At 43.1% G+C, this 22,388-nt stretch overlaps 1 protein-coding gene across 1 annotated transcript in view; it reads right to left on the bottom strand.

Moving 5' to 3' along the window:
• The window catches only part of AFG1L (AFG1 like ATPase), a 504,970-nt gene that overhangs the window by 305,653 nt on the left and 176,929 nt on the right, over positions 1-22,388 (bottom strand). Inside the window, exon 6 of the mRNA XM_085611205.1 lies at positions 6,429-6,528. Within this exon, the coding sequence (XP_085467331.1) occupies positions 6,429-6,528 (100 nt within the window). The remainder of the gene's footprint in view (positions 1-6,428; positions 6,529-22,388) is intronic.

Genomic DNA, 22,388 nt, shown 5'->3' on the forward strand with positions numbered 1-22,388 from the left:
GTTAGTAGCACACGTCACACTAGCTACAACCTCGGGCGTCCCCATTCGGATGATGGACTATAATCTCTCCCCAGAATGGCATTTTGCTCTAATGCATCTGCCTCGGAGTGCGCTATCAAAATACTCCTGTCTGTCACTGTTACTCTTTACATCTACCAGCCAATGGAGGTCATTGTGAACCTGTCTTTCTCCTGGAGCGGTCCACTAGCATGTCTGCTCGTCATCACTCTGCAGAATCCTGTATCCGGGAGCCCACTATGAGGATCGTCCCTGTTTGGGATGACATGCTGGGCTCTCTCCTCCCACATGCTTCTGTGTCGTAGGCCCCATACATCTCCTGGTCTTACGCTTCCATTTTCTGTTGGCACGGGTGCTCTGTGAGCTGCTCTGCTCCACTTCCCCTGGTCACAGATCCTTGTATCCCTTTACAGTGATTGGAAATCTCACTCTAGGCTCATTGAGTTGGAGCCTAGTCACTGCAAAGGTCCGCAGCCACCATCCACCTCTTCTGTTTGGTCCCCAGCATGCTAACCAGAGTTGCTGCTCTACACGCATTAACAAATCATTACCCTTGTTCTCCATCAATTGTTTAATTTCATGCGGAGTAGCTTGTGGCCAGGGTATTGTTGCTCAAGAAATAGAGCACAGGTGTTTTACTGCAGTAACTGCATAAAGTAGCGGTTCCCAAACTTTTTAGAACCATGGCCCACTTTTTAGAACGACAAACATGGCTTGTTCCATAAGTACCTATCGTTTTTTTCAAAACTCTATAATTTTCCAACACAATAGTGGCTTAATGTTTTCAAGGAGCAATATAAAATCATTATTTTATTCCATTCATGTATTTGTTTTTATCTAATGCCAAATAGGCAGCACAAACTTTGAAATACATCAATCACATTTACCTTATTCACAATAGACTTAATTACAGATCATATAAACATTTAAAAAAACACTTTTCGAACAAGATATACCATTATAAAATAACCTCATCCAGATAGTCTACCTCCTAAAATACATATAAAGTGTAATAAATGCTCAGACGACAAACTCTGAGGTATTGACGAGCTACTATGGAACACATATATCTTTATTTGTAAGATCAATAAAAACCATTAAAAAATTCTCAAATTCTTCATACTAAAAACATTGCAAGACGACTGGCATACAAAATCCATACATGCTAAAACATACATATTTAAAATATTTATATCATGGCCTGCAGGTCGAGAGGTACATATTATCACATACATCTTTCTAAAAAAGTGGAAAGGGGGCCACAAAGTGCATGAAGTGGTTGTGTAAATTGCTTTATTGATTGAGTCCTCACAAGTCACATCTTCTATCAATTTAGTGAAAAACTAGCATGTAAGTGGTCGGGTGGGGCACAGGGAATGACTGGGGTGTTATTTGAGACCCCGGGTAAGCATAAAGTCTGTAAAGTGGTATTCTGACGGATTCCTCACTAATCACAGGCACAGGATTCACTGAAGTGTTATTTCAGCCCCCGGAGAAGCTCTAGGCATTTCAAGTGCTGTTATGAGGGATTCCTCACCAATCACAGGCACAGTTCACGGACCTCACTGAATAGTCCAGTCCATATTAGGCGTATTCAACCAGGCATGGACTCGGAAAAATGCCTGATGGATGCATTAGTTATGGTGGGCATCAGGTATATCTAAGGAGCATAAAGTGTGTAAAGTGCTATTGTGACCAATTTCTCACAAATCACGCCACAGGATTCACTGGAGCGTTAATTAAGTCCCTGGAGAAGCATGAACTGTGTAATGGAGACTGGGTGGAGAACATGCAAAGTGCGCATGACATTTTGGCCGGCTCGAGACGGAAGGCCAAAATGTCAAGCGCAATTAGGAAGTGCCAACTTCTCCTCCTTTAGCCTCTAAACAGCCCCGCTGCCAACCAATACAGTACGTTTAAATAAAATGATCATAACATTAAGTTACTTTCATTTTATTTTTTGCTTTTAATTGGTCAGTAGGGCGACGCTTCTTCACCTTAGCGGAGGAGCCGCCACCGACTGACCTGGCAATTTGAAACCTATCCTGCAGTTATGAATCACTACAGTTATATCAGAAAATGGCACATGATATCAAACAATATCAAAATGGCTACGAGGATAACTGATACTGCTTATCAATTAGCAACAGAACCACTCATAGATGATGTTTTTTAGTACTCTGAACAAATGCATGTAAAAATAACTATTTCCAAATAAATTACGTATGCATAATAAATAACTCCCTTGTACTGAGGGGGTGCATTCTCGAATTTTCATGCAGATTTCGTTAATACAGTACTTCATTGTTTTAAAAGATTAGGGGGCAGCCAGATGTGGATTGTGCATATTATCACTCTGAATTAAATAATGAGATTCCTTAGCAGGCGTTTGTGGTGGGAACAAATTATTCATTTAAGGCCTAGCTCACTGAGGGTTAATATTACTAGTTAACCGCACATTAAGTGATTTAACGTAAAATAGCAGGACTCTTAAACTGAATACCGGTCTACTAATGCAATGTTTTCCTTGTTGCCATGTTGAAACTACCTGCATTTCAAAGCCCTTCCACAGTTACTTAGGACGCAGAGGTATTACATGCACGCCAACATGCTCATTTTTGTACGCATCATGCTAGCTTAGAGTAAGGGCTGGACGACACCCAAAAAACACGGTTTCCTAATACCCAAAGGCTGGAATTATAATATAAAATAATTGGTCCTCAAATGTTTTGGAGCCTTTTTAGGTCTACTCTGTTTTAAGAGTAGAGATGGCAATAGCTACTTCAGGGAGACACGGGCGTATGTGGAAGCATAACAGATTTGAACACTGGCTCACCAGGACATAAAGCACGAGGTAGCTGCTCCTCGTCAAGGCATTTTACCACGACAGTGTCCTTTATGTTGTTTCTTCAATAGTATTACTCTTTTTGGGTCTTCCCAAAAACACATATGCAGGAGAAAATTCACAGCCGCTAAGGAGGCAAGCGTCACGTGCACCAAGTTCTGCCATTAACAATTATTTATTTTTGATAGAATGCTGCAGCCTCGAGGCGGATCATTCCCATGTTGTCTTCTGCTGCACCACCCAGGTCTCTCAGAAATCTGCAGTACACTGTAGATCTTCACCATACATATATTGGCTCGAAATAAATCTATCTCAATTTTTCAATAAACAAGCGCTGCATAGAAATCCCTGACCGGCAGTGAGTACACCCTTGCCTCATCTAGCATGCTCTAGAGCCTTACTCACAGCAAACACGAGGTTGTGCACTCTCGTCTCTTCCAGAAAAGACATTCCTAGGATGGTTTATTTTTGACACCTTTTTTCAAATCTGGTTCTTGAGAATAGGACTCTGAGAACTGGTGCCTATGCATGCAAACTGGTAGACTGAGGATACCCTTAATCTACATGTGTAGTCTTCTTCAATCTGCCTTCATTGAATAATATTTAATTATAGTTTGAAGGATTATTTTCTTATTACGGTCCTTCACTCGTACTCACATTTTACTCTTGTTATATTGTCAACAAACAGGAGACTTTTACTTAATGCCCTTTATTGAGCTTGTGCTATGTATATTGTGGAAAGGAGACTCCGCTGTCAATACATATGAATATACTTATTTAAGGAGTGCTAGATAATACCCCATGATGCGGATGGTTGATTCGGTCCATGGTTAAAAGTAGACAGGTTAAGAGTACAAGAGAAAGAGTAAGAGGTGTAAAACAAAGGAAAACTATGGCATATGTTTGTCAGTTCATTCAAAAGGTTTGAAGAAATAACGCAATTTTTAGCACCTTACTGATCTGAAAGTGATGCTATTGAGCTCAAAACACACAGCCAACAGCGTTTTAGGTTTCGGTGCCATAGATACGTTGCAAACAGAGGTTCTTTTGTAGCGGTTTCTGCCTAGTCTCCCGCTGGATCCGGCAGCCAAATCTCTGGCATAATGAAAGAAGTTTCTTTGCATGTTGGGGTTAGGAGACTTAACCACACTGGAAGGTGCGAGTGATACTAATAGGTATGGACAATAATAATCTCAAAGGATAATAATAATCCCTATTTTACCTATTCAAGTAACCAATTAGTTGGCTGGGCTATGGTGGGATCCAAAATCAACTGGATCACTTCAGTGCAATGGTTCTGACCTTTGCAACCCTTTATTAAGGTACGTGTCAGACATAAGTAGGTCGCCCATATCCATTGCTGGAGATCGGTGGGGAAAATCTGATAGACAAGTCTGCAATATTTGGTTGCTTGGCTGTTTGTTCACCCACCTTAAAAGTCAGTAAATATTTGAAATTGTACATTGTGACCCTTGATGCCATCTGCTGGGAAGACCATGTTCCTATTCAGATGTGGTGATTAAAGTGAGAGGGCGTGAAGGACGGCACATTTTATTAGTCACTTCTGATTCATAATTTTCTAATTTAATTTGTTGAGTATGGTTTGCTTTAACCGATTTAACCCATTTTAGAGATACGCTTGTGAAAAACACATTTTAATAATCTCTTAAATAAGAGTGCTGTGTTCTACAGTGCAGTCGGTTACCATCAGGTCCAACTGGCCTAGGACGTTTACCATCAGGTTCTTGCCTTCAAGCAGTGAAATCAGAAGGTCCACTAGAATCTCAGACCAAATTTTGTTTTTCATCCGGGTCCAAATAATAATAGTAAGGTATCAAGTGTATGTCAGTCATGGGGACCTATTAAACTACTTTACTGCAAGAAGGAAGGCTTGACATTGAGTAGCAGTGCTACAGATCCTTTGTGTTTTCATAGACAATTTTTGTAGGCACAGGAATACTTCACTAGGATAGATTGGAAAAGCCTTTTTGCATACTGCTGCATTGATCACTGTGATGACAGAGACATCCCTGGACTGCCAAATGGATTTCAAAGACACTTGAAAGGGTGAGCTGAAAAACACTTAACGCTTAATGCCATGCTATGTTGTTTCTGAGCTTTCTCAGCTGTCATCGGGTTGACCGCACTGAATTTAATGGTTGCGGAGGAGAGGTGTGGGTGGGCGGAGGGTAGGTCCAGAGGAGGGGCAATGGAGTGCTTGGCCAACATCTATCTCCGAGTTCATCTTAGAATAAACTGCTGCTTTCTGCAATTATGCACCATGTGTGCTCATATTTCCATACATCCAGCTGGACTCAATAACTTAATTTGCTCCAAGTATTCTAAGAGTTTGCTGCATTTCTCAATTTCTGTCTCAATATTGTAATTGGAAATAGCACAGGAACATAACGTGGGACTGGTGAAAATTGAATTTATATGGAAAGTTACAGGTACAGTTTTTCCATATTTAGTGCCTGTCACAGAGGATGTTAGTGGAGATAAAGGTTCCTAAACGTTATTATACCATTATAATACATACTAGGAGATATTAAGAAGTCAATCATAAAAATGAATAGTTTGAGTACTTGAACTTCACCTGGCAACCAGGAGGCCGAAAAAAGTATCCCATGGCCACTACAGCACAAAGAAGAAACTCTTGAATGATTTTCCTTGCTTCACATTTGGGAATTTCTCCTGAGAGCCGTGGTCAACTTGAAGTGATTAATTATTTTATCCATAACCTGCGAGTCTAATAATATGCTTCCACTGTGTCAATATTCAGGTTATTTTAGAAACTTCTCCAGATGTTTCATGAACGTTTTGATGATCACAACACAAAGAAAATATTTGCAAATCTAAGAAAACATACACAATAACACCTTACTAAAGAACTCTTAATTGTAAAGATAAGAATATATTCTTGTAGGGTTAAGAATTGGTTGCCTTTCAGATATAGAAAGCAAAGCTGAGGAAGGGCATGAGGGTCTATCAAAGCAGAAGGCAAAGAGCCGCAAAAGATGGACTGTACTCCCGAAAAGTAACCACTTTTGTTGCTTAGAGAAGACAGAGAAATTTAAATGGTTGATGGAAGGAGGGAAACTGGCTGTACAATTAAATGTCACAATATCTACTACAAAAATATAGAGCTGTACATATATTGTCTCCACTGTATTGGCTACCACTATATGATCAAGAAAAACGCATATAAGAAAAATATATGTTTGCTATTCTAGCTCCCCATCTACTTACCTTGACAACACAGAGCAAGTCGATATAGTTACGTCAAGATTCACACATTAAGAATACATCATTAGCTGAATATTGCCTTGGGGCACAGATTCATTCTATGTATATTAATTGGCTTAGGGCCTTTTTATTAAAATTAATGTTCTGCAAGGTCTCTGTGCACAATAAACAAACCCAAACTCTCTGAATCGTGGATGCAGAAATAAATATCTATTTATCAATCCAATAAAAAAATAATATTTTTTATTTATTGTTGTGATGCAGTTTTAGATTAGGTGGAGGATTCTGACCTGGAAATGAAAATATACTTTTTTCTTACCTTCCGGTGGCCTGTTGGATGTGGCCACGACTACCACCCCATTTTGAAACAAATTTTCAAAGAGTTGTTTCAGGATCATGGCATCAGCGATGTCTGTTACCTGCAGACGAGAAAATGATCCATTCAGTAAACTATAAATGGATCCAGGGAATGGAGTACTGGATGCACTGTGCATTATTCAACCCAACTCTCAGCAGATCAAGGAGATACCAACAACACCATAACTGTGTATTCTGTAAGTTTGAAACACATTTTTTTTATTACAAGCATTTACTTGTTTGGGTACTATCACTTTATTCCCTTCCTTAGATTTTCAACATACAGGACACTTTTTGTTTTTGTGCTTTACTGAGTTTGTGCTATGTATACAGTGAAAAAGTGATGCCACTGCCAATATATATTTATGTACTTACTTGAGGAGTGCTAGATAATATCCTATGATGGTGATGGTCTATTCGGTCATAGTTAGAGTGCACAGGTCCAGAATACAAGAGAAACAGTTAGAGGTGTAATACAAAGGAAAATGAAGCCACGTTTGCCAGTTCATTCAACATGTTTGCACTGGCACTGATCTGGTGTTCGATCCTTCTGAAGTAGGTTTAATGTTTACTAATTCCAGTTAAATTGGGTAACAACCAAATGCATCTAAAACAAATTCCACATTATTCTCCTACAAGCAGGCGTCTCAAAGGAAGGCGCCTGGCATTTACTGTAGGGCACTCTAATTAATTCAAAGTGAGAGGGCGAGCAAAACAAAAACAAATTAATAAAGCGCGTGTTGCTGTTTTACATCTCTATGGCATCGCGGGCTAAGTTGCCGCAAGGGGTGATGGTGGTTGGCCAAGAGACTTTAGAAAGGAGGCCGAGTGGCGGACAAGCAATAATAAGCTGTTGTTGAACATTGAATGATAGGATATAGACACTACTGCAGGGTTGTTGCAGGAAACAATTCAACAGATGGCCTATCGCGCACAAAAATACCTTTTATTGTGTTTGGAGTGTTTTCTATTAGGGTCCATGAATAATCAGAGGCACTGCAGTCACTGTGCTCATGGCGAGCACCCTATTATCTTCACAAATATTAACTCCAAAGAAAGAAGAGTGGGGGAGGGCCAAGAGGAAATCGCTTACGCACAACGTCCCCAACAGAAATAGATCTGCAAGCAGGAGAGACCAAACCATACAATCAATATGTCCGCCCTTTCCCTTACTGATATAATATTAAGGGGCTTAATAATGCTAGGAAAAAAGACACCAACGGTAGAGTAATGAAGAAAAGAAACCCTAGGATCATGCAAACTCTACAGACTCTTGGTAGATAATTATCTGGAAATCTCACCCCAGAATCAAGCAATTAGAGGAGGTTTTGTGTGTACAGATTTACACCGAAACCACATTTTTGTTTCAGTAATCCAAGAAAGGTTCTTCCTAACATATAGGAGGATTAATTCATCAAAATGTCAGCTAGATGCCTTCTTAATGTCTGGGGTCCGACACATCTTACCCACGCCGAACGCCTATGGGCCATGACTGGCATGACACTAGCCAAACGGAACATAGCGCAAAAGTGGGGAGCGGGTATAGTACCAACGATAATGTAGTGGTGTAGGGACATGGATATGATCATGGTGGCGGAGAAGGCCACTGCTATAAATAGGAAATGCCCTCGCAAATGGACTAAGGTGTGGGGAAAGTGGAACACGCGCAGAGGAAACATCTGTTCGCCCCAGAAGATGATAGTGATTGGGGTAAAGACCTGTAATGTTGTGGAAATTGAATATGCATCAAAGCAGAATTGTTTATCAAGTGACTGTAGAGAAATGACATTGCGACTGTACAATAACACATGCAGATCTGTAGTGTTGTATTAAACACTTTAATACATTTTTTATTTTTGTTTTTAATTAAAAAAAATGGCAGCTAGAGCATAAATGAGGACATACACCCTTTGACCTACCGGTCCCTCCCTTAACCTTTTTTTTGCTGGTATATGACTATTTTAAAATAAAAGAGCGACGAGTTACAAAACGTAAACAGTACTCCTGCAGCTATGCAAATAATTTTAAAGCAATCAGGACAGTGAGCAATACTCCAGAATAGGCTGTGAGTTCCCTGGAGCTCAAGGAACAAGAGAAAGCTCATAAAATATACCAGGATAGATACTTTTTGGTAAATGCACTGGAGCAAATAGAATTGCGTGATATGAACCATGCCCCTGTCCGCACATTAGGGATCATGATTCTGGTAAGGTTCACTTTTTAAGACTTTTCGGAAAGCTAGGTAGACTTTAATATTAAATAACTTTGTATGGCATCCTATGTGAATCCAAGACATCGCCTGCATTGGTTGCTATAAAGCCCTATTCGGATACTTTAAAGTGGAAGCTGATGCTCAGAGGGGATGACTGGAAAGAGATAAGTTAATAAAGTTTCCTTTATGTACCTTTCATGGTTGCCACAGCTTTTCCTCGATCAAACTCTAGATACACAACTTTGGATCTTGCAGGTTTTCTTCTGCAAGCCCAAATACATTATGTTTGTGTATTCTACCGTTGAAAATACTGAAAGGGAAGTTACAACGTTTTCTTGGTAGCGATGAGGAGGAGTTACTATAACACAAGTGGGGTTAAAATTATGTATCACTTTATTTACAACAAGGCTTCTTGGCGCCATAGAAACAACACAACAGGAGTAAAGGATCAAACAGAAATAACATTTTAAATAATTGTATTTATTAAAAAGTAAAGTCCTGAGGCTTCTGCGGATGGTGTGCTACTAGGGGAGCATGCAAAGTTGGAATGGGATTTTGTTCCACTCGCTTGCTGCAGTCACAAAGAAAGCATTGCCATAAATTAAACAGGTCTGATCTTGGGAGCAACAGCTAAGAATTGACCAGCTAAACCTAAAGGCTGTTTTAATTGAAAGAAGTATCAATGATGCACTGATTTCAATACCGCTTTCCTCCTAATAAGTAACCAATGCAGGTGAAAAAGGATGGGGTGATATGAAGAAGACATCTGGAACTTGTTATGAAACGTGCTCCAGCTCTTTACATCAGGTGTAGGTGATGTAACAGCATACCTGGAAGACCTAGATAGAAGGAGTTGCCTTAGTCTAGGCACGACAGTATTGAGACCCTTACCACAGAATTTTCTTGAGTTGCTTGTTTTGAATGGGGTACGACTGTGTACTCTTGCTCTTGGACTTTCATAAAGCAGGAGGGCAGAGTTAGGGCAACGTGAGGTCAATTAAAGTTGTAAATCAGAAAGGAAGTAGCAATTTCTGTTGAAGCTACCTGCTGCTCATCAGTACCTTTCTGCATCATGAGCATAAACAGCAGATTGGCAGCCTGGACTCTAGTCACATTCATAAGCTATACTCTTAATGCTATGGAGGAGGATAATTTCCAGGATATTGCCATGACTAGTAGGATGAAAGTATCTGGGTTTTACCACATTTGCTCTTAGGACAAGACAGGAATTAAATAATCTGAGGGCTTCCATGAGAATATACCCAGAATTTCCTGAGGGACTAGTAAGATTTCATAACTGAAGGTATTGGAAACCTAAAGATTATGACAGTGATCCAATATTTTCCAGATGTTAATTAGTACATAGGACAACACATCTTCAATTTGGAAGGCAACTGCAAGACCTAACTGACCCAGCGTCTTTTCATGATTTCATCATGAGCAGGAAGTTGTAAAATCTGCCTCCATATGTCCAATTTTGCTGATGGTGTTTGGCCAGCAGATTTGGAGGTATTAAGAATCCTAATCTTGATCTTCAGCGTTAGGTCCTTGGCGCCTCCGATCTCCCCTAACTGGATGAAGGTGGCCCTTGCTTTGCCGATTTTTGCCTGGACATCGGCGTCTGTGCCACCCTGCTTGTCTATATTTTGACTTTGAATATTGTCTTGCAAAGGTTTTCTTTATTTGCCTAGGGCCCTCGTCCTATGGGACCCCCACTGCCCCAATATTGCTGTCAGACGATTTAAAAGGTATTGGTGCTATGCGCAGACAGTGGTCTCTCATCAGCCAAAATTACAATTATTGTTTCTCGTCTCAACAGCAATGTACTTTACCTGCAACATTGCACATCATTGGAGCTCAGCCTGTTCAAAATGCTACTGTCCACCTTTTTTGTGAGGCCCACAAATATGCCTCTGCATCCTATTGGCACCAAGCAGAAAGTATAGCAATCTACAGTATTGTGTTCCAAATGCTACTGTCCACCTTCTTTGTGAGGCCCACAAATATGCCTCTGCTATACTTTCTGCTTGTTGCCAGTAGGATGCAATCTACAGTACTGTGTAATGATCATCAATCAATACATTGGGGCCGGCCTTATTTTCTATAGCACAAACTGCCTGTTATTTGCCAGAAAATGTGTGTACTCTGCTACTCAATGCAAACATACGCTGCTTCTTTCTTCTTGTCTTCCTATGATGGAAGTCTCTTGTTCTATCTATATCTGAAAGACAATTTCCAGCTATTCTGCAAGAGAATGAAATTGTCCCGGTTTGTGACAGAATCTTTTTTCATTCCTTGATCAGATTCCATTAGAACTAAGAAATACTACAGCATTATAGCACGCTACTGAGATGCTCTATAAGTAGTTAAAAGCCATCAACCGACGTTATAAGCCTAAGTCACAAGAGAGGGCCTAAACTCAGAGGAAGGGCCTTTTGCAACCAGTACAGACCTGAGCATAAGGGCCACAATGCTATTAGAACATTCCACCCACTGAGGAGAAAATGGGGAGAAAACTAAAGTGAAACATTGGAACATGGCAGAAGAAAGTCTGTACCATTTTTGGTCCAAGTCACTTGATTGCCTTCAATGTAGCTCCCAACATCCCAGTGTTCTAATTCAGCATTATCCAAGGTGAGTAGGCACTGGCAGGTAGTTATTGACAGGGGTGGTGTCTTCACTTCTGGTACAACTGCGCCTGATCAGTAATCACCTGGGAGTGCCCTCCATCCTTCAAATATTGCTTATGTAAATAAAACCTTAAAATCTGAGGAGAAAATCACAAAACTGCTTGTTTGGTGGTAAGTTTTTCAGGGTACTGTTCAGGTGGAATGTTACAAGAACCACAGGAGTTTTTTTTTTTGGGTGTGGTGGCAATAACGCTCTGCAATTTCTGTCCCACGAAAAAGCACTACAGCAAAAGTCTGGTTTTGTGGGTCACAAAAAGACGCAAAAAGAAGCGATAAAAGATTTTAGTGGTAATATAAGCCATTTGTTGGTGGTGCCATGCTACATTTGGGAAATGTGGTTAGTTATATGGTGAGTTCTAAAGTGTTTTTACCACATGAAAAATGTAGACCCTTTACTGGGAATTGATAAGCCATGTTTTAGCCAAAATGTTTTTATATCTGGATTGTCATTTTTTTTTTTGATTCCTCCGATCTCTTTATTCAAGGGGAACTGGTATTAATCCTCTTGATTACTTCGCCGCATGACCTGTTTCGGAGCCCCCTGCTCCTTACTCATAGGCATGGCTGTGAATCTGCAGATATTTCCCAGCATCGTTTAACCTGCATACTAATTAATCCTTCCCCTCAGTGGACTACACAGGTGCGTATTTTCAACATCGCCTTCTGGGATTTGTAGTATGCTGGGAATTCGTAATCTCCCTTTCCTTTCTATTTTTTTTTAAATATATATATTTTTTTTAAATATATATATATTTTTTAATATTGGCACATAACTAAATTCATATTCAAATAATTGTTCCGAGAGATTCTATGGAAAACTAAGCAAAGGAATAAAAATGTATACATTTTGTGCTATCATTCTTCTCGTGTATACAAGACTTTTTTTTTTCAGTACAGTATTACTCTTTTTGATAGGTGATTATTACATTGGAGGATAAAAAAAAAAACAATAAAGGAAGCAGAAAAAAGATAGAGAAACCACCCCTGCATGCTATAGCGACATCATTTTTATATACATAATTTCAGTTCGCTATTATTTCAGAGGTCCCCAGCCTCCTCCTTCCACCGATAAATTGGAGCCCATATTGTTTTTCCCCATCTTTTTGGCCTTTCGTCCTTTTCTTTCATAAATTCCTTTCTCCAGGTTGAAAGTGGAGAGAAGCCGTGCAAGCCATTGTGAAAAAGATGGAGCCACCGGGTCTAGCCAGGCTATAGCAATACAGATCTTAACCACTGCCATTGCCAAAAAAATAAAGTATGGTTGTGTACCATCAGATCCTATGCTACTGACCCCCAGTAACATCACTTCCGGAGTTAAGAGCACATTAACCTTCAGGGTTAGCTCTAAAAACTGTTCTATACTTTTTCTAAGAGTGTCCAGCTGCAGACAAGTTGAAAACATGTGTACCACATCTGCCCGAGCAGTTTTACATCGTGGACAACTAACACCTACAGACCCGTCCCATTTTGCTATTTTATCAGGTGTACAATACAAGTTTAAAATCGTTTTCAAGTGCTGCGCCTGTAACTTTGATGAACAGAGTATACTATGTCTTTTATCTAACGAATCAAGAAAACCGGATCCTTTTATCCCGAGCCTTTGATCCCATTTTTCTGCCTGTCTCTCTAGATGGCGATCAACTCCCTGTAAATTCTGCTAAGAGTACATCCAGCTTCATTCCTCAGATTATCAATCGTTGAGTCCCTGGCTAGCCCATTTGGACCCCCTGTTTTCTTCCCCAGATAAGGGATTTTTTTAAATACCTGCAGGTTTGTAGTTCTATCTTGATTTTCAAATGAGAATTGTGGCAAGTACCCCAGAAGCTAAAATGAGGATGCTTTTTCTACAAATTTACAAATATCTTCCCTCAATCATGCGAGTACCAAAGTCTGATTTCATAAGTAAATATGAACTTTCAACAGCAGCAGTTTTAAAACGGAGATCTAATATAGAAACAGAGCACTAACATTCAGTACTGATGACTTCCCTGAGACACTCCTAAATGCCACGTTTCTGGAATACGAGCGGAGAATTTAAATAATTTCCTATAGTAAATAAATAAATGAACAAAATGAGGGGTTTCATTTAGTCAAAGAAATTGTGGGTAATATTATTGCATGCTAAAATGAGGTCTCATTTTCTCTAAATTCTCAAATATCTTCTTTATCTAGGTTAGAAAAAAGTCGGGCAGGCTGAGTGAAACATGAATACTAAAAACGGCATAAGTCTGTCAGCTGATTTCCCAGTGTCTACTATAGATTAACCACAGAGTTCTTAAAAAAAAAAAAAAAAAAAAAAAAAAAAGTAGAGTGCCAACATTTTTTATTCAAGACAAATTGGATGCCATGTTGGTGAATAAAAGCTGTTGAATTTAATGGAGCAGGCTGAAGTAAATAAACACCGGGTTGCTAATTCCAATATGAAATCAGCTGTTAATAAAATGTGAGTGCAAGTATAGATTTGTAATAATTTATGGCATAATGTATTTTTCAAGGGCTAAAAACCATTAACGAGAGATCGCGAAGTCCAGCATCTCCTTTCCAATTCTGTTTCCTCAGGCTATCCATCCTCTGTCAGACACTTAACCCCACCTTAACTTCAAAACAGTAATACATTAGTAGACCTAGAATATTTTTTACTTCCATTTAAATGTATGGCAGCATATCACTTGTAGACTGATCTCATATTTAACCCCTTCTGTGCCCATGACGAGCTGGACTCGTCATGGAGCACAGTCGCGCTGTTGCCATGACGAGTCCAGCTCGTCATGAGGCATTCCCTGGGGAATCCCTCTGGTGCGGGCACCAGAGGGATTCCCTTTTACTGAAAATAGCCTTGGGAGCTGGGGAAGAGCTTCCCAGCTCCCGAGGCCCCCCCCCCCCTGCTTTCAGTGTAATGACGATCGGCGCGCACGTCGTGCCGACGTCATTACACTGAAACTGAAACTGAAATGAGCCAAGAGGCTCATTTCAGATTCACTTTGTACGTGCTCAGGGGGCTCCCCCCAAATAATTTTGGCCTAATTTAGTCTTTTTACCCCCCTGGGGGGCAGATGGGGGCAGCAGCCCCCAATCTGCCCCCCGAGGGGGCAAAAAGCCCACTAGACACCAGGGAATTTAAAAAAAAAAAAAAATAGGGGTGGTGGCTGCCCAAAACGGGCAGGCCCATGCCCCCACCCCACCCCCCCAATTATCACAGTCTTTCTGCCCCCCCCCCCCCGGGGGCAGATGGGACATTGGCCCCTAATCTGCCCCTTCGGGGGGGCAGACAGCCCACTATACACCAGGGATTTCTTTTCTTTTTTTTTTAGGGTGGGGGCTGCCCGATATGGGCACGCCAATGCCCCCACCCGCCCGCCACCATTACAGCCTTTCTGCCCCCCCTGGGGGGCAGATGGGGCATTGGCCCCCAATCTGCCCCCCGGGGGGGCAAAAAGCCCACTAGACACCAGGGAATTAAAAAAAAAAAAATAGGGGTGGAGGCTGCCCAAAACGGGCAGGCCCATGCCCCCACCCCACCCCCCAATTATTACAGTCTTTCTGCCCCCCCGGGGGGCAGATGGGGCATTGGCAGAAAGCCCACTAAACACCAGGGATTTTTTTTGCGCAATTGTTTTTAGGGTGTGGGCAGCCCGAAACGGGCACGCCAATGCCCCCACCCTCCCCCCACAAAAATGATAGTCTTTCTGCCCCCAGGAGGCAGATGTGAGCTGTAGCCCCCAATCTTGCCCCCCCTGGGAGCGCAGAATGCCCACTAGAAACCATAGATTTTTTTGTTTTATTAGTGTAGGGGTAGGGGCTCCCCAAAATGGGCATGACAATACCCCACCCCACGAGAAATTCCAGTCTTTCTGCCCCCCCCGGGAGGGCAGATGGTGGCAGTGGCCCCTGATCTGCCCGCTGGGGGGGGGGCAGAAAGCCCACTAGGCGCCAGCGAGTACGCAGGCTTTTTTTATGCGTGGGGTCTGCCCAAAATGGTCATACCAATGCCCCCACCCCCACAAAAAATAGCCACAGTCTTTCTGCCCCTTTAGGGGCATATCAGGATGAAACCCCCTTCCCCGATTCCCCCCCAGGGCGGCAGAAAGCCCACTGGGCTCCGAATTTTTTTACAGCAATGTGCATACCTGTGGATTTTGGGCCCTAGCGCAGTTGGCACGTAGGCAAACCTGTACATTTTTTAAAGCTAGACACCGAGGGCAATCCTGGATGGGGTGACTTCACTGGCTCTCACCAGGTTCTGTTACCCAGAATCCATTGCAAACCTAAAAATGTGTTCAAAATAACATTTTCCTCACATTTCTGTGGTGGAAAGTTCTGGAATCTGCGTGGGTCCACAAAATTCCACCCACCTTGTGTTCCCCAAAGTCTTCAGAAAAAATGGTACCTCGCGTGGGTAGGCCTAGTGCCCACGTCAGTTAAGGGCCCAAAACCTATTGAGGAGACATCAAAATTACCTATCACAAAACAACCTAGTTTTGCAAAGGGGGTCCCATGAGTTTTTGGCCCCGGTCTTGGCGGCCATCTTGGGAAACCTACCAAACCCACACATTTCTGAAAACTAGACACCCAGGGGATTCCAGGTAGGTATGGCTTGCGTGGTTCCCCCAACGTTTCCTTACCCAGAATGCCCTGCAAACCTCAAATTTAGCTGAAAAAAATCAACTTTTTCACACATTTTTGTGAGGGAAAGTTGTGGCATCACCGGGCTGACACAAATTTCCTACCACCCAGCGTTCCCCCGGGTCTCCCAATAAAAACGGTGCCTCACTCGTGTGGGAGGCCCAAGTACCCATGACAGGCAAGGGCCCAAAACGTATTGAGGCGACATGAAAATTGCCTACCTCAAAACGACCTGGTTTTGCAAGGGGGGTCACCTGGGTTTTTGGCCCGGTGCTCGGCGGCCACCTAAGGGAACCTACCAAACCCACACATTTCTGAAAACTAGACACCCGGGGGATTCCAGAGAGGTATGGCTTGCGTGGATCCCCCAACGTTTCCTTACCCAGAATGCCCTACAAACCTCAAATGTAGCTGGAAAAAAAATCACCTTTTTCACAAATTTTTGTGTGGGAAAGTTGTGGCATCACCGGGCTGACACAAATTTCCTACCACCCAGCGTTCCCCCGGGTCTCCCGATAAAAACGGTGCATCACTCGTGTGGGAGGCCCAAGTACCCGCGACAGGCAAGGGCCCAAAACGTATTGAGGCGACATGAAAATTGCCTACCTCAAAACGACCTGGTTTTGCAAGGGGGGGTCACCTGGGTTTTTGGCCCGGTGCTCGGCGGCCACCTAGGGGAACCTACCAAACCCACACATTTCTGAAAACTAGACACCCGGGGGATTCCAGGGAGGTATGGCTTGCGTGGATCCCCCAACGTTTCCTTACCCAGAATGCCATGCGGGCTGACACAAATTTCCTACCACCCAGCATTCCCCCGGGTCTCCTGATAAAAACAGTGCCTCACTCGTGTGGGAGGCCTAAGGACCCGGCAAGGGCCCAAAACGTAGTGAGGCGCAATACGTTTAGGACCCTTGCCTGTTGAGGCGCACTACGTTTTGGACCCTTGCCTGTCGCGGGTACTTGGGCCTCCCACACGAGTGAGGCACCGTTTTTATCGGGAGACCCGGGGGAACGCTGGGTGGTAGGAAATTTGTGTCAGCCCAGTGATGCCACAACTTTCCCACACAAAAATGTGAGAAAAAGGTGATATTTTCAGCTTAATTTGAGGTTTGCAGGGCATTCTGGGTAAGGAAACGTTGGGGGATCCACGCAAGCCATACCTCCCTGGAATCCTCCGGGTGTCTATTTTTCAGAAATGTGTGGGTTGGTAAGTTTCCCTAGGTGCCGTCAGAGCTAAGGTTCAAAAACTACAGCTAGGCACTTTGCCAAAAAAGGGTCATTTTTCACAGCGAAATTGAAGTGTGTCCACGATGCGTTTTGCGCCGTGTCCTGTCGCGGGCACTAGGCTGACCCACACAAGTGAGGTACAATTTTTCTCGGAAGACTTGGGGAACGCGGGGTGGGTGGAAATTTGTGGATCCACGCAGATTCCAGAACTTTCCACCACAGAAATGTGGGGAAAAGGTGTTTTTTTGGCAATTTTTTAGGTTTGGAAGGGATTCTGGGTAACAGAACCTGGTGGGAGGCAGTCAAGTCACCCTATCCTGGATTCCCCTGGGTGTCTAGTTTTCAAAAATGTATAGGTTTGCTAGGCTTCCCTAGGTGCCGGCAGAGCTAGGGTTAAAAAACTACAGCTAGGCACTTTGCTAAAAAAGGGTAATTTTGCATTGTGAAAATGTGGTGTGTTCACGTTGGGTTTTGAGCCATTTCCTGTCGTGGGCACTATGCCTACCCCTACAAGTGAGGTACCATTTTTATTGGGAGACTTAGGGTAATTCAGATTTGTAAAGGAACTGTTATTACCTATTGACTTTCGATGCATGTCTGCCTTCCAAATGAAAGACATTGTGTAAAAAAGGAGTCCTTCTAAAAAATGACTGATAATTCTCATGCTAGTATGAGTATCCCAATTTCGGAAATGTGCAAATATCTACTGTTTCTAACTCTATAGTTTGTTCCCATTTCAGAAATACATAGGTGTCTTTCATACCGATTTTTCCATGTACACATTTTTACAGAATAATTACTATATACCCGGTACATAATAAAAAAACATTGCAAGTTGCTGCTCAGTTTTTGGCTCTGGGTTCGTCGGGTTCTTGGTGAACCTACAAGTCCTATATATCCCCACAACCAGTAATGTCCAGCGGATGTAACGGTATATTGCTTTCAAAGAGCTGTCACAATTAGAAGAAGTTACAGGTGAAAACGTTGACACAAAAGGCGCTTTTTTTCAACAAATTTTCAATTTATCCTATATTTAACTGTTAGTTTCTATAAAGAAACCTTGATGGATCTACACAGATGACCCCTTGCTAAATTCAGAATTGTGTCTACTTCTCAAAAATGTATAGCTTTCCAGGATCCATTATTGCTTTTGTACCCATTTCTACCATTAACTGGAAGGAGGTTGAAAGCAGAAACAATTGCAAAAATAGGCTATGTCCCAGAAAAATGCCAAAACTGTGTAAAACATTTTGGGTTTCTGACAAAAGTCTGGTATCCCCTAAAAGCTGGGAAAATGGTGATTTCAGACATTTGCAGGGAAAAACCCAGATGCTTTCATTTGCAGCCCGTTGTTCCCATTTCCCCCCCAAAAAAACCTAAATTTTGCTGTATTTTGGCTCATTTCTGTGACCCCTCCAGGGGAATCCACAAACCCTGAGTACCTTCAGAATCCCCATGATGTTGGAAGAAAAGGACGCTAATTTGGCGTGGATACCTTATGTGGTCAAAAAGTTACAGGGGCCTCAGCGCGCACTACCCCAAATAGCCAAAAAAGGGCGTGGCACAGGAGGGGGAAAAGGCCTGGCAGCGAAGGGGTTAAAATGCAAAGAGTTGTGTTCCTGAGGGTGGTGAGACCACTCAAATGAGTTGCTATCTGGGTAGTTAATTTTTCTTTTTAAATTTTCTCCACTTCCTTTTGACGGTAATTAAATCTCCCAGCAGGAGTGTACACTGGCTTTAAACTAATTTTCATTGTGAGTTAACTATTGTCATTGACCACACAAGACTTGGAACACTCAAAATATATATGAGCAAATGGAAAGGAATGTATTCGAGGGCTCATTTAATGCAGGGAGTTGAAGTAGCAGGCACAAACACCATTTTCATGTCCTTATGTATTCTTCTGTACAGGAAAGTAAATGTTTCTAAAGCGGTCTTCTCCGGCAGCATACCTACCACTACAGACACATAATATGAGCTAGGTGAATAATCCATTTTTTTTATTAGAACTCAGTGATTATCCAATGTAGGTGGTAGGGAAAAAAAGACAATGATATTTAGGCTGATGCTGGAACAAGCCTTTTCTCCAGTACTAGCTATGAATCTTCTGGGTAGATATCAACCAGCTACAGGGCAATCAACATACAGCATTTTGTTAGTGCACAACTGTCGGATTTACAATTAAGTATACTTGAACTCATCATGAGCTAAAAAGCATTCATAAATGTGCCTGTAAACAACAGTGAAGGGTGCAATACTTCCATGAATCTCAGTCTCAAAAGAAATCCATCAAAAAGCAATGTCTAGGGTATTAAATAGCCTCAACTCCTGTAAGACCCACACCATATGTGGCCACCAAGGCTGAAGTACTTAGCATAGATTTAGGACTTCATCTCCAGCCTCACACCTGATGTCCTCTTCTCACTGAAACCTGGTTCAAGCCCACTTTCGTACCGAACATCGCCACCGTGATACACAAAGGATACAAGATCACCCACACCATGACTGCATCAACCAGCCTGGCAGAGGGATTGCGATCATACATAAGGAATTCCTCAAATGCACCACCACAAATGACGACATCACACCAGCCATGGAACACCACAACTTCAGACTCAAAACCGACAGAAAAACCACCATCAGGGACACCCTGGCCTGAGCCTTCTGCAACTTCATCTCCCCCACTCCATAGACTCCAACACTACATTTTTCTTTGCAACCTCAACTCCCTTCTCGACTAACACAATGGCATCAACACTTCCATCCTCCTCGACAGCATGAACATCATCAGACTCACACAACTCGTCCACGACCCCACGCACATCACAGGCCACACACTGGACTCCATTTTCACCTCGAGCGACCAAATCGGGTACAGCCACACCACAGAACGCACCTGGACCAACCACTCCATCGTTCACTTCAACATCATCAGCTCCTGGGCCTCAACCCTAGTCTGTCCAATACCCCCACCTCAGCTGTGGCAAAGTCTCAAAGGACACATGGATCAATGCACTCAACACCCACTACACACCCTATCTCCTCCAACAACCTAAACCAGATCAAACGTCAACAATTGGATCACTAACTGCGATGACAGCGTCACTCCCGCCGGGAATAGCACCCACAGAAGGTCCACCAAGCAGGCTAGCTGATACACTGAAGACCTCAGAATCACTAAACGACACTGTAAAAAACTGAAAAGGAGATGGTGCACCAGCAAGGACGATCTACAAGACCACCTTCAAGACAGCCCTCAATATCGATCACAGACAGTTGAGAGAATCAAAGAAAAAGGCCTTAGCCTCACACATCGAATCACACTCCAATAACAGCAAAGAACTCTTCCTGGCCAAAGTATTAATAAATGCCATCCACAAACAACTCCTCCTGAACCAAATTCCGCAGCAACAACAGTAGCGAGACAGCCCTAATTGCGGCTACCAACGACATCCAAGCTGTGCTCGACAGAGGAGAGGCGGTGGCTCTGATCCTAATAGACCCCACGACAGCCTTTGTTACAGTCTCCTACCACACACTTATCACAAGGCTGCACAACATAGGCATCCACGGAGCTGCTCTCAGATGAATCGCCTCTTTCCTCCCCAGGAGGACGCAGAAAGTCTGTCTTCTCTCCTTCACCTCTGGATCCAAGCAAACCATCTGTGAAGCAACCCAAGGATCATTGCTCAGCACCACCTACTTCAACACTTATATCGGACCTCTGGCCAGCATCGCTAAAATCCACAGACTCAACATCATATGCTACCCCGACAACACACAACTGATCCTCTCGTTCTCTGAAGACAACACGAAGACCAACTTCTACAACTGCAAGACAGACGTTGCCAACTGGATGAAGGAGAACTGATTCTGAAACCTCCTGAGGCGGAAAGCCGGGAGTAGCACTAGCGATAGCATTTTTTAACTGTGTCACATTGCAGTTTTAAATTGCTCACCGATTCTTGGCAGTACGCTTCGGACCCAGGCATACCCGCACAGCGGAGTCAACGCTGACACGGGCAACGCCTCTCTGTTGACGCCATTGCATTGCAGTCGAGCTCATTGGGCCACGTGACACGCCTACCTGTTTTGGCCACGCCCCCCACTCGGATAAAGCGCGCGCTGACTTAAAACGCCGCACTGATTCTGAAACCTCCTGAGGCGGAAAGCCGGGAGTTGCACTAGCGATAGCATTTTTTAACTGTGTGACATTGTACTTTTAAATTTCTCACCGATTCTTGGCAGTACGCTTCGGACCCAGGCATCCCCGCACAGCGGAGTCAACGCTGACACGGGCAACGCCTCTCTGTTGACGCCATTGCATTGCAGTCGAGCTCATTGGGCCACGTGACACGCCTACCTGTGTTGGCCACGCCCCCCCTTCACATCCCAGCAACTCCATAAAGCATGTGCCTCTGCCGGAAGCGCAGCGGACGAGCGCAGCGGGCGCGCCGATGGCGCGCCGAAGGCGCGCTTAAGGCAAGCTCGTCTGAGCTCGTCCGCGCTAGGCAGAGCACAGAGCCAGACGCTATAAATAATGGCATCCCCTTTATACACAGATACTCAAGGGATACTTTGCTACGCCTGAACAAAGAGGTAAAAAGCTCATGTCAACACTCTCTAATCGAGATAGTTCCTCTAACTACTGCCATCATTGTCCGTATAAATGTACACCCACCGTTTCTCAACTCTGCCCATCCACCAATATGCACTTGGCCTTGATTAATTGCAGATCACTCCCCAAGCACTCAATAGAAATCTACCATACCTTAGAAAATCGTAAGTTAGACGTTCTTTTCCTAACAGAAACTTGGCTGGGACCAGACTCTGACCCAGACATCGTCATTTCCCTTCCCCCTGGCTTCCTAATACAACACGTGGACCGTTCTAAAGGGAAGGGAGGGGGTATTGCCATAATTTATAAAGACCACCTGTCTTGCCGAATACAGGGCAGCCCCCTCCGTGACTGTGAAAATATCTTATTTTCCATTCAAGTTTCCCCATGTAGATCTCTATCTGGAATTCTCATCTATCGCCCCCCAGGACCCATGGGCCAGTTCAGTGAATCTCTCATGGAACATGCTTGCACACTTTCCGCTACCCATTCCACTTTCATGATCCTAGGAGACCTGAAAATACATTTTGATAAAGAGGAACTTAAATC

Source organism: Triturus cristatus, chromosome 6, assembly GCF_964204655.1.
Source record: "Triturus cristatus chromosome 6, aTriCri1.1, whole genome shotgun sequence".
Classification (NCBI taxonomy): Eukaryota; Metazoa; Chordata; class Amphibia; order Caudata; family Salamandridae; genus Triturus; species Triturus cristatus.